This window comes from Mus caroli, unplaced genomic scaffold (assembly GCF_978045245.1).
Source record: "Mus caroli unplaced genomic scaffold, Mus_caroli_1 scaffold_4, whole genome shotgun sequence".
NCBI lineage: Eukaryota > Metazoa > Chordata > Mammalia > Rodentia > Muridae > Mus > Mus caroli.
In genome coordinates this window covers 96429603-96448651 of record NW_028227259.1, presented here as the reverse complement: position 1 = coordinate 96448651, position 19049 = coordinate 96429603, and the positions used below count along the sequence as shown (strand labels likewise).

Genomic DNA, 19049 nt, shown 5'->3' with positions numbered 1-19049 from the left:
TGTAACTGGAGTTATAGACAGTTATGAGCCACTATGTGCTGGGAACCAAACCCAGGTCCTCTGGAAGTGCAGTCAGTGATTATATCAAATGAGCCAGCTCTCCAGCCCCTAAGCAAATCTTACTACTAGACTCATAATTGCCTTTGGCAACTTTGTGATTGGCTAATTTCACATTTCCTGCAAATTAGAGAGCATAGCATTTATAAAATCCCGTTAAAGCTTTAAAGTTCCAACTGTCATGGTCTCCCAATGTGACTATATTTGGAGCTGAAGCCTTAAAAGAATTAAATTATAATGAGGCCATGAAGATGGTTGGTAATCTGATCTGACTGGCCAGGCAAGTGAATACCCAGAGAGAGACCACAGAAAGAAGCAACCTGAAACCCAAGCATGGGAACTCCAAGGAAAGCTACCATGCCACCGCTCCCCCCTCCGCCCCCATCATGGGCTGAATCTTCAACTGTGAGCCAGAGGGAAGTCTTGCTTCTTTCAGTGCTTTATCAGGCATTTTGTCTTAGCAACAATAAAAGTAAGTAAGCTGTAATCTTGCTGGACAGGGCTGATGCACATGTTAGATCCTAGCAATTGGGAGGCAGAGGCAGGTGACTCTTTCTGAGCCTGAGGGCAGCAGCCTGGCCAACAGTGTTGAGTTCTAAGACAGTCAGGGCTACACAGAAGCCCTGGCTCAACAATCAAACAACAACAAAAAACAAAATATAAATAAATAAATAAATAAAAACTGCAACTGTACATTTGCATGTTTTACTGCACGTAAGTCATACTTATGTGCGACACTTTAAATAAAATAATTTAACTAGCCAATGAAAGCATGAAACAAAAGAAAAAATTAAGAGTACGCCTACTCTAAGGATAAGAATTTAATATAAAATGAAAAAATGTCTATTTTTTCTCCTCCTCCTTCTCATTAACCCACCCACATACCCACACGGTGCTGAGAACCGAACTCGAACTTCACCTAGGGAGGAAAGTACTCTATCACTGAGCTACATCCCCAACCAACTCAACTTTCTTTCTTTTTTTTTTTTTTAGATTTATTTATTTATTTATTATTATATGTAAGTACACTGTAGCTGTCTTCAGACACACCAGAAGAGGGCGTCAGGTCTCATTACAGATGGTTGTGAGCCACCATGTGGTTGCTGGGATTTGAACTCTGGACCTTCGGAAGAGCAGTCGGGTGCTCTTACCCACTGAGCCATCTCACCAGCCCTCAACTTTCATTTTAATGAATGAAGGCATAAATAGGTTTAGATAATTCTGGGACCAGCAAAGATAAAATCTGAGTCCTCTCTCTCTCTCTCTCTCTCTCTCTCTGTGTGTGTGTGTGTGTATGATGTGTACATATGTATGAAAGTCTATGCTCATGGGTACCACATTGCGTATGTAGAGGTCAGAGGGCAACCTTGGATGTCCCTCCTCCTTTGTTTCACACAGGGTCTCTGTCGTCTGCCTCTGTAAATGCCAGGTTAGCAGATTTGCAAGCGTCAGGGGATGCTGCCTCCTCCTCCTCCACTCCCCATCTTGCTGTAGGAATGCGGTGATTGGGCGCATGCATCAACTGCATCTGGCTCTACACAGGTCCGGGAGGTCCGAACTCTGGTCCTCATGCTCGTATCTCCCCAGTTCCCCACCCCTTCCTTCCTTTTTTAAAACTATAAGTACGTTTGCCAGCCATGAGACACAGTATAGGAGATGAACGCTTTTGAAGTAACTGGAGAAGAAATCATATGGGGATACAGAAATGGTACCTGCTGGAAATCCGTGCAAATTTAAAACCCGCTTTAGACCGGCTCCTGGGAAAGTTGGGTTAAGCTCTGGAGCAGGAATGTATTCAGAGGTCAACAGCCAGAGAGAAGGTGGGGGCGGGGAGGGGGGGTGCCCGGCAGTGATTCACTTGGTAGTTTAAAACTGCCTTTTATTCTTATTCCTGTAACCTCTATAGAATCCGTGAAGAATGGGGGTGTTTTCTCTAATGCATGGAATTGTAGTAACAGACCAAAGTCTCCTTGAACACACTGCCAGTAAAGAAAACGCAGCATCTGTGACTGGCTAAACTGGGTGGGATGGTAACCTAATCTGTAGCTGCTGTTTGAATCCTGTTCATTATAATCATGTAGCGCCGTACAGTGAGAATGCACTGGGAGGTTTTCAACGCGAGCGTTTTCAAAGACTACATTCCTCATTAGACCTTCCCCATTAAACCATGCTTGAGTGATGCTACACAGCTGAATACTTGGGATTTTTCCCCCTCTTGTCTCAGTCTGAAGACAAAGGATTCTTCCGCTTGCCAAAGTTCCCCCGGAGCCTAGGTTGAGGCGCTGTGACAGCGCTCCGGTGGGGAGCGGGGAGCTTTTTATTCAGCTTTCTGTCAGGCCTCATTCACTAAATAGGGATCGGGTTGGACCCGTATATGAAGACCCCTCCCCCAAAAAATTCAGTGAGGAAAGCGTTGCCCAGTTGCCTTCAGAGATGCTGAGTCATGCACACAAGGCTTAAGGACCAGATTCTTTTGGTTCTAACTTCTTCACAGACACAGCATCATCAGCAAGTTTGCTATTAGTGCTAGCTGGGAGGGTAGCCCTGGGTTCAACACCCAGTATTAAAAAAGAAAGAAAGGAAGGAAGGAAGGAAGAAGGAAGGAAGGAAGGAGTGAGGGAGGGAAGAAGGAAGGAAGGAGGGAGTGAGGGAGGGAAGAAGGAAGGAAGGAGGGAGGGAGGGAAGACAGCTCCCTCTCCCCCATCTTAGGCCACCATTGATCTACTACTGTGTGTCCTTGGATTTGCCTTTTCTGGGTTGCATGCTCTTTTGTGCTGGCTTCTTTCAGCAAGCATCAGGTCTTTAAGGTCCGTCCATCTTGTAACATATACATCTCACCATATCCAGTTCCTTTTTCCTGACAAGTTGTATTCCATTACGTTCTATATTACATTTTGTTTATACAGCCGATGGCCATTTGGATCTTTTTACATTTATTGGTTAGCATGAAATCGTGAGGCCATAGGCATTTAAGTCCTTCTATGGATGTATCTTTGCATATAGGTCAAGGGTTTTACATTGTACGGATTGCATTACTTTTTAATGTACTCCATACATGTGAGTATCGGCATGTATGTATGTCCATGTGCGTGTGGCAGGAAGGTGTGATCTGCTGGATGTGGGTGCTGGGAACTGAACTCAGATCCTCTGAAAGAGCAGTGTGTTCTCTTAACTGCTGAGCCACCGCTCCAGCCCCCAAATTTCTATTTATTAGTGTATATCATTGTACAAAGTGAAGGGCCTCACCAGGACATTCTCATTGAAGTATGTCATGTATTTGGCCATATTCACCCCCTTACCCTCTCCTTCCTTTTCCTTAACAGCTCCCTACTACCTTTTGTATGGTGTGAGAAGGCATCAGATCCCATGATTGTGAACCACCATGTGGTTGCTGGGAATTGAACTCAGGACCTCCGGAAGAGCAGCTCAGTGCTCTTAACCACTGAGCCATCTCTCCAGCCCACCAAGGCAGCTCTTATGAGGACAATATTTAATTGGGGCTTACAGTTTCAAAGGTTCAGTCCATTATCATCAAGGTGGGAGCATGGCAGCATCCAGGCAGACATGGTGCTGGAGGAGCTAAGAGTTCTACATCTTATTCCGAAGGCAAACAGAAGACTTAGCTCCCACATGGCTAGGAGGAGGGTCTCATTGACCAGCCCCACAATGACACACTTCCTCAACAAGGCCACACTTTCTAATAGTGCTACTCCCTGGGCCAAGCATACTCAAGCCCCACACCCAGTCTCTACCCTCCTCCCTGACCGTTACGTCTCTATCATGAGAGGCCAGACTGCTGCAGAAGTACTTTAAGTGACATGATTTCATTTAAATATGAATTTAGAAAAGACTAGAATCACAGTTAGGTTCTCTTCAACTGCTTGCTTCAAATACTTAGTAATGAGTTTTGTGGCAAGGGATCTACTCATTATTTGGCCCATTCTAGTTTAGGTTGAGGCTTAAAGCAGACTAACGGCTGTCCTGTACAGCAACTGCTTGTCAGTCTTCACTGTATGCAACAACAATGAAATAGTGACCTGGGTATAGAAGGCATAGTGGTTGACTCATACCCACTGTTGGGAAACCATACTCAAGCCCTCTGTGGGAGCAGTACTTGCTCTTGACAATTGAGCCAGCTCTCCAGCTCATTGTGAATCTTCTGCTTGAATCTCACAGCTATGGGGACAGACCCTGGGCTTAGAAACAAAATCCCCACCAGACTTTAGGTCCTATCCTTCCCTTCCCCTTAGTAAGCTTTCTCCTAACGATGGTTGTATTTGGGTTTTCTTGGAAGCAGAGGCAAAGGTAACTTGTATTCTCTGGTTGAAATTGTTGTCTGGGAGGCTAACTGCCTTAGTCTGCTAGCCTAGGCCTTGTCTTAAAAGCTTCTAGCCTCTACACAACCTAATCTAGAATAGAATGTGTTCAGCTGAGACGACTGCTGAATAAGTTCACCTGTGTTCACACGTTCTTGTTCTTTCTGAACTCCAGCTGGCTGGTTCAAATCAGCTGCTCTGGTTCAAACTCTTCTCCCAGCTGACTTATTCAATCTGGCTTCTCTCTCAGCTCTGAATTGCTCTTCCTGGCCTCAGACTGACTCTAGCAATTGTTCTTAATCTTCTGGCTCCTTCTCATTCTCTTGCTTATTCCATCTTTGCCGGTGTCTAGCTTGTTCTCTCTTCAATCTGTCTCTGTAAAATTCTCCCAGTAAGGGGCTGGTGAGATGGCTGCTCTTCTGAAGGTCCGAAGTTCAAATCCCAGCAACCACATGGTGGCTCACAACCACCCATAATGAGACCTGATGCCCTCTTCTGGTGCTGTCTGAAGACAGCTACAGTGTACGTACATATAATAAATAAATAAATAATCTTAAAAAAAAATTCACCCAGTAAAACTGCCTCCCATGTGGTGAGGGTCTCAAAGCCCACTCCCTCTCAACTCTATTGTCCTGCCCTCCATAAACTCTACTGTATCCTGTACAGTACCCTCTTCTTCCTGTACTGACTTACTTGTCTTCCTTAACTGTCTTCCTGTACTGTTTTCCTTAAGTAGCTTCCCTTCCCTCTCTCTTCTCATGAGAGCTGGGCAGATCCTATTCTGTCAAATCTTTCTCTGATTCATCACTTTCCCTGCCACTCAATTAGACATCACTTTCAAAGATAGGCATTTCCTTCTACAAACTGCCTTTGCCTTCATTGATTGGGATTAAGAGTGACTAGTATGGGCACGTTCCAGCCAGAGGGATTAAAGGTGTGTGCTAAAGGCTGAGCCACACTCTAACTAGGAAACAGGTTAACTATCCTGTAACAAGCAGACCCTGAGACTAGACTCCAAATGCAAGCCATGTATGGGTAGTAAGTAATATTAACAGGGAAGTGCGCCAGGTATGGAAAGGAAGAGTGTTTAACAGGCACAACATCAAGCCAGCTCTAACGATGGATAACCGTTGCTTCGTTCTGCAAGGGGCACTCTGGGAGTTAGCACAACGTTAGGTCAGAGTTATGCCATCTGAGGTGAACTACAGCAACGCCAGTCTGCCATGGGTGGAAAGCTTGTTCCTGGTGACATTCACTCTGGTGGCAAAGGGGAGAGACAAAATAAAGCCTTTAAGCAAAGAGTTGCAATGGTGACCACTGGCAGTCCGAAGTGACGAGTAAGGGAATGTGGGCAGAGTAGCGATAGAGAGGGAACTTCAGTAGGTGAAGATGAAGGGGGAGAGCTGTGAACAACATTCACTGAAAAACAGTTCCCAGGCCACCACATTTTCACATACTCAGTAAATAATGTAGTAGTGAGAGAATGAAATGACTTAGCTTTTTTTGTTCCACCAGGATCTAGGAGAAAACTCTTTCCTCGTATACAAAAACAAGTCTCATTCTGATACAATGACATCCTAAGACGGTGTCTGACCCACACATGGAAATCAGTATATATTTCTCCCTTTCCTGTTCTGACTCCTCTGTTTAAGAAGCCAGACAGCAATAACATTTAGTACCTGGGATCAGGGCGGAGCCACATAGCCCGTCCCCCACTGGAAGAGTCTAAACGGACTGTTCTTCTAAAAGGTCACATCCACTGACTCCCATGTGTAGGAGAAAGTGTGACAGAAGTCCTTTTGAGAGAGTGCCAACAGCTCGTTGAATTGTAGACTCCCAGCCAAGAGCACCACCACACAACCCTGAATGCAGCCCTGAAGAATATGGCTAATTCTTTTAACCTTCCCCTGCTGTCTTATTCTTAGCTTGATGGCTGCCTTCTTTTAGGCCAGCTGCTCATTAGTAAACACTCAAAAGCAAAAAATATGAAAAGCAAACAGCACACACAGGCATAAGAGAAAGGGCCGTGCTGTTTCCCCTGACCGTCCCCAAAGGGTTATTCACTGTCCAATTTTACAATTATTTATCTCAATACCAACATGTGTATTCATTTCTGGATACCACCCAGATGCTGGGTCTGGATTCCAGCAGCTCACTTCCCAGTCTCCATGAGACAAGTCCGAAGACTTCCAACTTCTCAGAGAACACACACACACACACACACACACACACACATACAGGACGAGGAAAGCTTATGTTATACTCATACATATTTATACGTTAAAAGTTTTAACGTTTCAATGGGAAGAGAGAGGGCTGAGAGTATAGCTCAGTGGTAGTGCAGTTTACCTAGCATGGATGAGGCCCCAACTCCAATCCCACACAAGAGAAAGAAGATAGACAATTGGTTCTACAGTAAGCAAATGTGTGGATCCGAACAGCATTTAATACCTAAAGTACCAAAGAGTTGGCCCAGTTAGTTCTACTTCAATCACCTAGCTTGATCGGTTGATTGGTTAGTTTTGTTGCTGTCTTTTGGGGGGCAATTTGTTTGTTTGTTTGTTTGTTTATTCATTTATATGTATATCTGTGTGCCTGCATGAGCTTATGTGCACCATGTGTATGCAAGTACTTGTAGAGGCCAGGAGAGGGCGACAGATCCCTTGTAAACTGTCTGGCATGGCTGCTGAGAACAGAACTCAGGTACTCTGAAAGAGCAGTGTGCAGTGTTCGCCACTGAGCCATCACTCCAGCCCCCTCCACTTCTATCCCAAGCTGCTTTCTCTCTGGCTTAGCAACCTCCAAGCATTGCTTGATGCAGAAGGTGTGTGTCGGGGGGTGTTAAAGTTTATTTTTAATTAATTAATTTATATGCTGTATATACTGGGGGCGGTATACATGTTCACATGCACATACAGTTATGGAGGCCAAAGAAGGGCTTTGGTTCTCCTGCTCATCCTGTCCTCTCCTGATTTTCTTCAGATAGGCCATCTCACTGATGCTGGAGCTAGGCTGGTGGCTGTCAGGTCCTCAAGATCCTTTACAGTGCTGGAGTTATAAGTCTGTGCAACCATGCTCAGTGTTGTATTTGGGTGCTTGGGGTTTGAACTCAGGTTCTTATGGTGGCAAAATAAGTCCTCTTATTTACTAAGTCATCTCCCCCAGCCCCTGCCTTGCTGTTTGCTTATGTAATGGGACAAGACCTTCATGCCTCCAACTTGCAAATCTCACATGTCTGATTCTCCTCTTCTTATCTGCTGGGTCTTAGCTCAAATATAACACTCCCATGACCCTCTCATTTGATTGATTGAGTGTAATCCCTGCTCTTCCTCTCCCTCCCAGACACCATCACTCAAGAATGCACTGTACTGTTTTTGTTCTTAATAGTGCTTACTGTATCATGGAATCATCCTGTACAAACATATCCATTGCCATAGGTCAGGGTATTTATTTGTTCAGTGTTTCATTTTGAAGTAGCCACTCTGGCCATGATCTGGAAGGCCAGTCAGGTACCATCTTTGTTACATGAGTTACAGGAGTGGCCTTCTACAGTTGAACTCCGACCATCCTTTCATCTGTCTACTCCTAACATCTGGAGCAATGCTTCACCATCCCACTATCGAATAGCTTAATCCACTGGATGCTTAGCAGGACCACTTTCAGTAAGGATGCTCCAGCTTTAGAGACAAGAAAACTGAGTTTGGGGAAAGCTAAGCCCCTTGAGCAGGGTCACATGATCAGTGCTTTTACTCTATTATCACTCAAAGCCATCCACCATCTGGGATGTGTACTTTGCTACTCTTGACAGCCTTATTCAAAACAACAAAAATAACAGGAATTACAAACATACTGAAGAGCACGTCTTAAAAATAAAGATTTAGATAAAATCTCAAAGAAAAAAATTTAGTTCAAAAGGGAAAGGGCCACAGCAAACGGGGGCGCGGGGAGGAGGAATGAAAAATGCAGTTGACATAAGTGCAAGTTGAGGCTCCGAGGCCCAGGACAGAGTGTCCATGTGCCAGTCTGCCAAGTTAGCAAAGCATCCTGGGAAGGCAGGAGAGAAATATTGCTTGCATTCTGCCGGTCAGATACACCAACTTTGTTTCTGTGGGAAAAGTCACTGGAAGAGGGGGGTGGGGGATGGCGCTTGATTTATCTGAGACGTTCTCCATCATTTTACTGTACTGAGGAGTGCCTGGGAGGTCAGAGCGCGGGAGATGGATGGACTCCCGGGATGGACAGAGAACAACAACTCTGCAGCCCTCTGGATAAGATGCTCACTGTTTGAAACCACATCAAAGGCAGGGACATGGAAGACTGTCTGTGGGTTAGCTCCAATCCAGAATGTCTTTGAGGTTTTTTTTTTTCAAAGATTGACAGAAAATCTTTCATTATGTGTCTCCAATTGCACTGTGGGCTCACTAAAATGAGACGAATATTTCTTCAATTAAATTGTGTTCTCTATGTAGGAGGGAACGCTTTGGGGGATGTATTAGCTTTAAAAGAAAGCAGAGTCCCCACTGATGCTCAGATCCACTTGGCATCTAAGATCAGCATGGTGTTTGTTGAATAAAACCTTTCTCCATCCAACAACAGGAGATGGATGACAACCTTAGCTTGCTTCTCACAACATGTCACACTGTACCCAAAGCTTGGGAGACCCGTTAAAAATTAAATAAAAGCATGTGTGTCCCCATTTTGACTAATTTAATTCAATCGGAGACATTTGCAGAACACTGTAAATACATATCTGAGTAAAAGATATATATGCCTAGTGTATTATATATAAAATATAATAAATATATATAACATATTATACATATGAATGTGTATATATAATATATAACTTTTAATCATATACATATATAGTATATATTATATTACTCATTTAAAATATACAAATATATAGTTATTAATTATATATAATATTATATATATATATATATGTATATATGTGTATGTGTGTGTGTGTGTGTGTGTGTGTGTATAAAAGTTAACCAGGTTGCTTTTTTTTTCCTCAGGGAGGAATTCATTCTTTTATTTATAATTTTTGACTTTTAGAGCTGTTGTTTCTTATAAGTCAGGTTGGCCTCAAACTCACTATGCAGCCAAAGGAAGACTTCAAACTCCTGGTCTTTCTGTCTCTGCTCCCTGAGTGTTAGGATTGCAGGTGTGCACCATCATGCTGAGTTTTTACAGTATTTGATTTGAGCCCAGGGCTTCCTGTATCCTAGGCAAACACTCCACCAACTGAGCGATGTTCCTGGCCTTCAAGCCGTATTTTCTAATATTATGTTTATAGATATCCTAGATATCCTTCTAAGAAAAAAAAATTTTTGAGATAGTGTGTACCCCAGGTAGGCCTCGAATTTGCTGCGCAGCCTAAGCTGGCCTGTAACTCCTAATCCCCCTGCCTCTGCAGCCCAAGCACTATAATCACTGATGTGCGCCATCCCATTCAGATCGACTTTATGGTCTGCTTGGATATTAATCCTTTCCTCTCTACTTGTTAGTACATTTTCATAATTGCTATTCATAATTTCAGCACTACGGATAGCGGGAAAGAAAGACAGGAGTAGAGGGAGAGACAAAAGGAGAGATGTGAAAGATCCTTACCTTCTAGACGTCACAGTCTAAAAGGAGGATACAAAAGGGTTCATACAAGAGCAAAAATGGCCTCAGCAGAAAGCACAAGCTGGGTTTTACACACGCATGCGCGCGCGCGCACACACACACACACACACAGATACACACAAATACACACTCTGTCGGCTAAAATGGAAGGCACCTTGGCAAATACACGCACTCTTTGTGCTTCCACGTTTTTTTTTTTCCCCCTCAGTATAATACGGAAGTCGGGTCACATGACTCCTGAGAGTCTTTACGGCGCTGAGATCCTATAAGCGACTTAAACTGAGAATTTGCTCTCTGTGTGTAGAGTGAGAGGTATTTTGCCAGAAAAAGCAGGATTTGCAAGCACAAGTAAAATCTATGGACCTTAAGGAGATCCCAGTTCATCCACAGGAGGCTAACAGCAAAGGACTATTTTTATTAGAAGACAAGCAGCAAGATCGAGGCAGAGCAAAAGCAAGAGAGGAAGGGACTGAAGGAGGGGACACACATCTATTCAAGAGCAGCGGGGAGGGGGGGTGTATGAAGGACAGGGAGTAGGTGTCAAAGAGAAAAAACAGAAAGCCAAAGAGTGAAATTGAGAAAGCCTGGGCATTTGAAAATATCAAAATAAGCATGGTGACATAGGTAAATAAATCCAGCACCTAGGAGGCTAAGGCAGGAGGATAGCTAAGTGTAATACCAGCACTTGGGAGATAAAGGCAGAAGGACTAGGAGCTCAAGGACAGCCTTGGCACCAAAACAAATTCAAAGCCAGGCTGGGCTACATGAGACCCTATTTCAAATTAAGGGTGGGGGGAGAATAGCAAGCTGATATAACTTAACTCTTGGAAGGAGACAAAAAATAATGACCTTAAGGGAGCCAATCTAGCCAGCCCAGAATTAAAAGGAAATGCTTTAAAAAGATGTCAAATTAAATAACCAGTAGCTGATTGCTGCTGTTTTACCGCTGAAGTAGATTTATGGCTAAAGCTTGTGTGACAAAACCCAGGGGTACCAAGAAAGTTGGAAAGTCGAAATCTGCTGATTCTAGAGAGAGAACATCCAGACATGATAATAATTGTCACACGGTCACCTGGATGACTCTGTTCCCACCCACAAGGCCTTGGTTCCTAACCCGAGGACTCACCCACCGACTCACACAGCAACGTGTAAAGCAACTGGTTCCACTTTCAAATGGCAGACTGACCAGAGCGTTCGAGACGATTCTCTACAGAGGCAGAACTATAAGGACAATGATGACATTAGGACAGTAGTTCTCAACCTGTGGGTCATAACCCCCTTGGGAGTTAGATAACCCTTTCACAGGGGTCGCACATCAGACATCCTGCATTATTAGATATTTATATTACAGTAGAAAATTACAGTAATGGCAAATCCCTCCCGAAATGCAATGTTTACAATGTGTGCAAAAACTAGCAACCTTGTGTCTCTCCTCGTGGATGACTGAAACTTGAGACTGCTCCAAGACAGGATCCTGCTAACCAAACTAGCTAACCCCTTCCCACTGTGCTGTGCATTATCAGCAGGCTGAGGCTCCATCAGAGAGAGCACAGCCCACCCAATCTCAGCTTTTGTGTACGTGTGTGTCTGTCATTGTCATTCCCTTGTCCCTGCAGTGAGGTTTCCAGGACCAAGCCACACATCCACATTGCAGCTCTATGTGGGGAGATCTAAATGTATGTTCCCTGGCCACAGCCACTCATATTTCATCCAGAATAGACCATGTCTTTTATTCCTGTAAGGTGAGAGCTGTTTCCAAGGGTTTCTTAGAGTATGCCCCCCCACCCCCGTTCCTCACGGAGGTCACTGGCACACGAGAGTGACCTTCCTCGTGGAGTTATCACCTGTAGATGTCTTGGGATAGAGCCTTGAGCACAGCAAACTCTCAGCAATGGCGGTCTGCTGTTCTTGTAGTCACTGTACGGCTCTGAGCCCCTGGAGCAGGTGCACCCCTGCAGCAGGTGGAACTGCTTTCCCCAGCTCCCGCACTGAGCAAATGGCTCATAATCAAATCAGGCTGCCAACTTCCTGAACAATTGAATTGTCTGAGCATCTGCTTACAACCACCATTTTTTTAAATAAGGTACCCTTTCTATTTGAAGCTCGCGGATTACAGAGGTTCACTCCTTGACCCCGCCTTTCCTTTTCAAGGGCATTAAATCCCAAAGAAAGCAAGTAGAAAAATAATCTTTTATTGCCACTCCTTTGTAGTTTTTCCCCTCCCCCATTCATTTTCCTGTCTTGTTTTGTACCAAAAAGAAAAGAGATACTTTGCGCATTATGCTGCCATCTATAACCTGGCTACTTATAACTGTGTGCATAATGTGTACGTGCCTTTCTAAGACTCGGCATGCACTGTCTCTTCTCTTCCCCTGCAATAGGAAAGCGCCCTGCCTTTGGGAACAAGGGGTACCGCTCAGCAGTACGAAAGTCCATTATGCACTTTTTTCATTGGCTCAGAAAGAAGAGCTGAAACCAGTCTCAGCTGCTAAGTTTCACTCTAGACCAGCAGTTCTCAACCTGTGGGTTGTAGCCCCTTTAGGGGTCAAAATGACCCTTTCTTAGGGGTGGCATATCAGATACTCACAACAGAAGCATGATTACAACTATGAAGTAGCAATGGATTAGCATTATAGTTCGGGGTCGGTCATCACAACATGAGGACCTGCATTACAGGGTCACAGTTCTGGGAAGGTTGAGAACTAGTGCCCTAGACTCTTTTCTGCTTTGGCCTTCACTCTATGAACTTTCACCAATGCCCACACTCCCTGGTGTAGATAAAATAGCTCCCTCTCTTCCCAAAGGCATCTGCTTTGTCATCCCTGGATCTTGTGATTGTGTTAGGCTATATGGCAAAGGAAGAAGCAAATGGAATTAAAGCTATTAATCAGCTGGTTTTAAAACAGGAACATTACCTCAGTGGACCCAATGAAATCGATAGGGTCTTTAAAAGCTGACAAAGGGATCAGGGATCAGGGAGGCGCTTGCCGGGCAAGATGCTGAGTTCCAGTCCCAAGCAGAAGGGAGCCGGAGTCCAAGGGTGGAGTGATAAATGAGACTTAAGCTGCTGTGGTTGGCTTTGAAGAAAAAGGGGGACTGCTGCCCCCTGCCTCCTTTCCCCTGCCCACTCTCCTCCACCACCACCACCACCCCCATGAACCTCTAGTACTTCCAGCCTCCAGAACTGGAAGAGAGAGGAGTTAGAGACTCTGCTGGAGCCCCCCAGAAGGAGTCTGGCCCTACAGATGCTTTGATTTTAGCCTAGTGAATCTCAGGGTTCTGACCTACAGAACTAGCGATTGGTGAGCTTTCATAGTGTTAAGTCACCAAACTTGGGGAAATTTGCTCAAGCAGTAATAAGAAACGGACATATATCTAAACTCTAGAAATCTGTCTAGTTTTTCTCTATCTCACGGGAACTCTGCTTCCCTCCTGAAAGTGCCCACTGCCTGATTTTGCTAGTTGACTCAGTACATGCTACCTATGTCAGGCACTGTACTGGGTCCTGATAATTTAAGAAGAATTAGATATAACCATGCCTTTTCATTTAGTCAACATTTACTTTCAAACATTAAGCAAAGAGCCTTCCTTGGCTTCTAGAAGGTTAGACCCATATACAGGCTCTGGGTTAGACATGTCAAAACTGAAAGAAATACTCCCTGTCCCCAACAAGTCAATCAACATAAATAAAATATCATGATTCAGTGCAATAAATACATGATACAGGAGTATAGAGGAGAGACCAAGCAACTCATCACAGGACATCAAAGAACTCTGAGTGAGGGTCAGGTGTGGATGGGCCGGGCTTTCCTTGCCACACAAGATAGGGAAAGATGTGCAGAAACCTTGATGTGATGTGACACTTCAAATGTCATTAGTGCAAATGAGGGTCAGAATTTTAAATCTGATTTCATTTTTTAATGCCTTTCATTGAAACAGAAATGGGAGTGGCTGTTGGCTATCAGGCTGGACAAAGCAGATTGAACTAGATGGTACTCCAGTGAATATTGCCCTCTCTTTCCTTCCTGCCTGTTTCTTAACAGCTGAAAATTAGACATGGTAACAAGTTACCTTGGTAGGCCAGTAGGAGGCCATCACTCTGGGATGGAGATAGGAACCAGAATCTAGCAACATAAAGAGCTACCTTCCAATTCAGCTATGTTCAGACTCTCACGTGGGAGAAATATAAACATTGCCATTGTTTATAGTTGCAGACAAACTTCCTCCTGTCCCAGCTGGAATGTGAACTGTCCCCACAGGCTCCTGTATTTGAATACTTGGTCCTCAGCTGTTTTGAAATGTTAAGGAACCTTTGGGGCTAGAGCCTAGCTCGAAGAGAGAGGCCTTCATGTTAATATCAGTTTCTGGTTCTCATCTTCCTGGTCAGTTGAGATAGGTACAGGCCATGCTGCAAGCCCGTGCCACCACAGAGGGGGGTCTCCCTAGCCTCTATGCCTCCCTTGCCTGGATAGATTGTATTCCCAAAAACTGTGCACTGAAATAAATCCTTGCTCCTGTAAGTTGCTTCTGTCAGATGCTTTGTTGTGGAAGCAAGGCAAGTTAGAAGCATGTAAGCAATTAGCATAGTCTCCCAGGCTAGTGAAGAGCAGCAGCCATATCTTTATCAAGATTTTAAAAAACACTTTCTCTGTAGCAGACACTATACTACATTCAACTGGCATAGAGTATTATGCCTGTATCCCAAAGACACCAGAGGGTTCCAGTGAATCAGTAGAAGGGGATTAGACCTCTTTGAGAGCCACTAGCATTTTCATGAATACATGCATAGACTTTATCACTAACATCCAGGAAGGTTGTGCAATCATTTTTTTTTTTTTAAATGCACACATTTTCAAACACATTTGCTGCAGGCTTTCTCTGTTGTTTATCCAACAGTAACTCTACTTCATTCATAGAAAGAACCACTTTTTCCCACCCAAACAGTACCAAAGAATCCTTGACTTCTAGCAGGCTAAGACCCTATTCAGAATTCATGAGAGAACCCCTAACCGGTCTAAACTAGTCATCGTCATTCATTTCCTTTTGCTATCTACAGGATAGCTATACAGGACAGTTCTGGCCACTGAGAAAGAAGCAAAAGTCTGATGAGAACGCAAAAACCTCCCACTCTGCCTGGAATGAAGATGTAATGGCCGGCCAAGGTGCAGCATCCACCCTACAACCATGAGGACAGAGGACCACAAATAAGAATGGCAAATGAAAGATCTAAGTGGAATTCTTGACTTGATTAAGCTGTTGTTGCGCCCAACAGCTGACCTCTATCAAGATTTCTCGTAGCTTAAGGAAAACAAGCCTCCATTTACTGAGGGCCCTGGTTCCAGGGCTGTCATTTTTTCAATAAATTAAATCCTTTCCGGTAGATACATATTCAAGTCTCCTCTGCTTTCCTTAGGAAAGCACACAGTCTGCAGGATGTCCCGTGTACCTGGGGCCAACTGCTGTCAGTTCCAATTCCTCCTGGCCCATCCACATTATTATTTCTCTGTTCTTTCTCAAAACACACACCAGGAGTGGTGGAGGATGGTGTGGTTTGGTGTGTGTGTGTGTGTTTCTGTGAAAAGCAACCTTACAGAGTTCAAATTCAACACCTAGTAGCTAGTGTGTCTTTCTCCACCTTCAAACTCAGAAGATTTTCTCCCTCAATTACAAATGTTTCCCCAGGGATGCCATTGTCTGAAAGTTCTTCTATTGTTCTCAATTGGTACTAGTCTGTAATTTCAAAATAAATATTATAGCAAATAATTTGAAAGTCTGCTGTTTAAGAGAAAAGCAAGAAAACTAATTCTAAGGTTAAAAAAAAAAAATTCAGCCGGGCGTGGTGGCACACGCCTTTAATCCCAGCACTCGGGAGGCAGAGGCAGGCGGATTTCTGAGTTCGAGGCCAGCCTGGTCTACAAAGTGAGTTCCAGGACAGCCAGGGCTACACAGAGAAACCCTGTCTCGAAAAACCAAAAAAAAAAAAAAAAAAAAAATTCCTGCTGAAGGGATGGATGACTCAGCAGTTAAGAGCACTGGCTGCTCTTGCAGAGGTCTTGCAGAGGTCCTGAGTTCAATTCCCAGCAACCACATGGTGGCTCACAACCATCTGTAATGGGGTTTGTTTCCCTCTTCTGGTGTGTCTGAAGACAGACACCCATATATATTAAATAAATAAATAAATACACCAGCTCTAAAAGATCAATGGGATCATAGTGAATAACCACTTGATTTTAAAGTCAGACTTTGACAATATACAGAGGGACAGATGAGGTGTCTTGCCCAGACTAAAAACCACTTTAAATCCTTCTGTATATAAAGCAATCAATTCTCCAAAATTATTTGTTTGTTTGGTTGGTTGGTTTGGTTTTGGGGCCAGAATCTTGCTAACTTGATCTGGGCTGAAAATCTTGCCTCTGCGTCCGCCCCCCCCCCCCCCCCCGCCCCCGCTGAGTTTGGTGACCTGCACCATCACCACCATCACCACCACCACCACCACCACCATCACCACCACCACCACCACACCTGGGTTAATGATCTAAACTTAAAAGAACATTTCAAGCAGTTTTAAAGCTGGGTCTTCTCGGTTGAAGGGCGAGATTTTTCTGACCCGGACTGTGTACTATGCCATGAGGCTGCTGATCTTTAATCTGATTTATAACGGAAGGCTCATGTGGGAACTGATCCTGCATTTCATACACGAGAAGAGGAGATTAGCCATCAATTGAGCACATTTTTCCTGGGGATTTCACAGAATAAATGAGCTAGACACACTTTTCTCCCAAACACCAAACTATCCAAAAACATTTCCAGATAATCAGAAAGTCATGAGTCAACAAATTGGGTAGTTAAGTGCAGTTCAGGCAACGAACAGAAATTTTCTTTTCTTTCGTTTTTTGACAAATCTGACACAACCTTAAAAGCTACAAACAAAAAACCACAAGTTGGTTGCAGACAATACTGAAAGCAGAAACTTACCTTGGAAATGATTAAAGGTTCTCCACGCTCCAGGCCACCTTTCAGGGTGAAGCCCCAGGGAGCCCCTCCCTCTAGGAGCGCTTCCAGATAAACGAATCTCTCCGTGGGGGTCCTGCTGGGGTTTGGCGTGGCGCTAGGCTCCTCCAAGTTCTCCGGAGTCTTCATCGCGCCAGAGGCATGGTCAAGTCGGCTTCGGTTTAAAGTGCCTGACCCAGAGGGAGGCAAGAGGAGCTTCCCTGCTGGGTTAGATCGCTCAGCACGCTGCCCTCAGGCCAAGAGAAACTCAGTCCCCGCAGCGAAGCCTGCGGCTCCCCGGGGATGCTTCTCCCACTACACCCGCTGGAATTCAGCGGAAGTCCCGAGTGGGGTCTACCCACTGCGTTCACACCGACGTCCCCCAGGGTCTCCGCAGACTGCTTTCGGCTCCCACACGCGCCAAAGCCTTGTCTGTGTTTTTGGTTTTTAACCGAGAATAGTAAAAAGCCTTTCACCCTGTCTAGGAAGAAAGCGGCAGAGCCGCAAAGGAATACCTCCCTTTTTTTTTTTTTTTTTTTTTTTTGATTGATCACCAACCCTTTCTTCCGGAGGGAGTGAAATTTACCATGACAATAGCGTCCGCCCTCCGCAGAAGCCGCATTTAAAGAAAGCCGGCGCTAGCGGTGCTCCTGTTGCCCTCGGAATGTTCGATCCTGTCCCCGGGGGGCGGAAAGGCTGTGCGAAAACTTTGTACCCATTTTTGTCAAGCATAAAGTTCAGCGCTTGCTTCTCGGGTTAGGGGAGGTTTGTAAGAGGAAAGACTGGGGGCGGAGGGGCGCGGGCGGCTTGGAGCACAGAAATCCTTAGTGTCTGGAGGAAGTCACCCCCAAATCTCAGCGATGCGATGCGCTTCTTTTCTTTAGCATTTTCAGCGATGGTGGGTCCCTCTGCAGCCGCCTGGAGCGAGAGTGCGGGTGGCAGAGGAGTGCGCTCTGCCGAATTCAGCCACAAAGACCTGGCAATCAGAGCCGGCCTACAGTCGATAACACCGAGGAAGCTGAAAATACAGTACAGATGGCTAGAAATAGTTACCAGAAGAGCCCCGCCTCTTAACTAATTAAAGCAGAACTTCGGGCAAGCGTTGGAATTTTGAAAATCCCTCCAGGCACTTCTGCTGGGCCGCCAAGTCTGAGAGGCTGCTCCTAAGCAGGTCGGGCGAACTTTCAAGTGTCAAGGGCTTTATTGATTTCATTAGAAGAAAATACCACAAGCTGCATAAGATCCGCCTCTCCAGACAAACTGCTTTGCTATGCAAACTGAGGAAGACTTTTTCTTCCTTAAACTGTGGTCTACCCAAGATTGCTTGATACCTGCTATTAAGTACTAGGCACTCGGGGCGCAATGTTCCTCTGACTCTAGGTTATCAGTGTAACTTTGTAATAATGCTATATAACATTTAACGTTACTTTCCAATCAGAGTGTGAGCAGTATATGGTAGCTATTTGTCTTGCCCAGAGTCCTCTGAGATTATTGGGACAAATTAGAATTCTTTTCAAGAAAAATATTTACCCAAAGTTTTTCTACTTAAATTTGTGATGAGTTTTATTTTTCAGTACTGAAGTTTAAAATGATAGAAATGTAATAAAAAATTGATTTTGGTGTTTTTACTTATAACGAAGAGCAGATACTACGGAGCAAGTAAGACTGTGAAATTGGGACAGTGTAATAATGGGCCAACTAAACGGCTTAGAAAGTAAAGCACGCGCGCGCACACACACACACACACACACACACATACACACACTGTTCAAGCCTAACTATCAAGGTTCAGTTTCAGGAGCCCACATAAAAAGCCAGATGCACGAGTGTCCATCTGTAATCCCAACCCCTCTACACCAAGGTAGAAGGCACAGGCAGGAGAATGGCCTGGAAGTTTCATGTCCAAATAGCCTAAGAGTACAAGCACAGCTCCAGAGACAACAAAAGACCCCACGTCAAGAAGGTGGACAGCTAGAACTGAGTCCCCAAAGTTATCTTCTACACACCATGACACAAGTATGTTCAGACTCAGACATGCATACACCCACATCT

At 44.6% G+C, this 19049-nt stretch overlaps 1 protein-coding gene across 1 annotated transcript in view; it reads right to left on the bottom strand.

The window, feature by feature from the left end:
* Shroom3 (shroom family member 3) overlaps window positions 1-18169 on the bottom strand; it is a 287935-nt gene extending 269766 nt beyond the window's left edge. Inside the window, exon 1 of the mRNA XM_029477237.2 lies at window positions 16983-18169. Coding sequence (XP_029333097.1) covers window positions 16983-17147 — 165 coding nt within the window. The 5' untranslated portion in view covers window positions 17148-18169. The remainder of the gene's footprint in view (window positions 1-16982) is intronic.
* Between the last annotated feature and the right edge of the window lie 880 nt (window positions 18170-19049).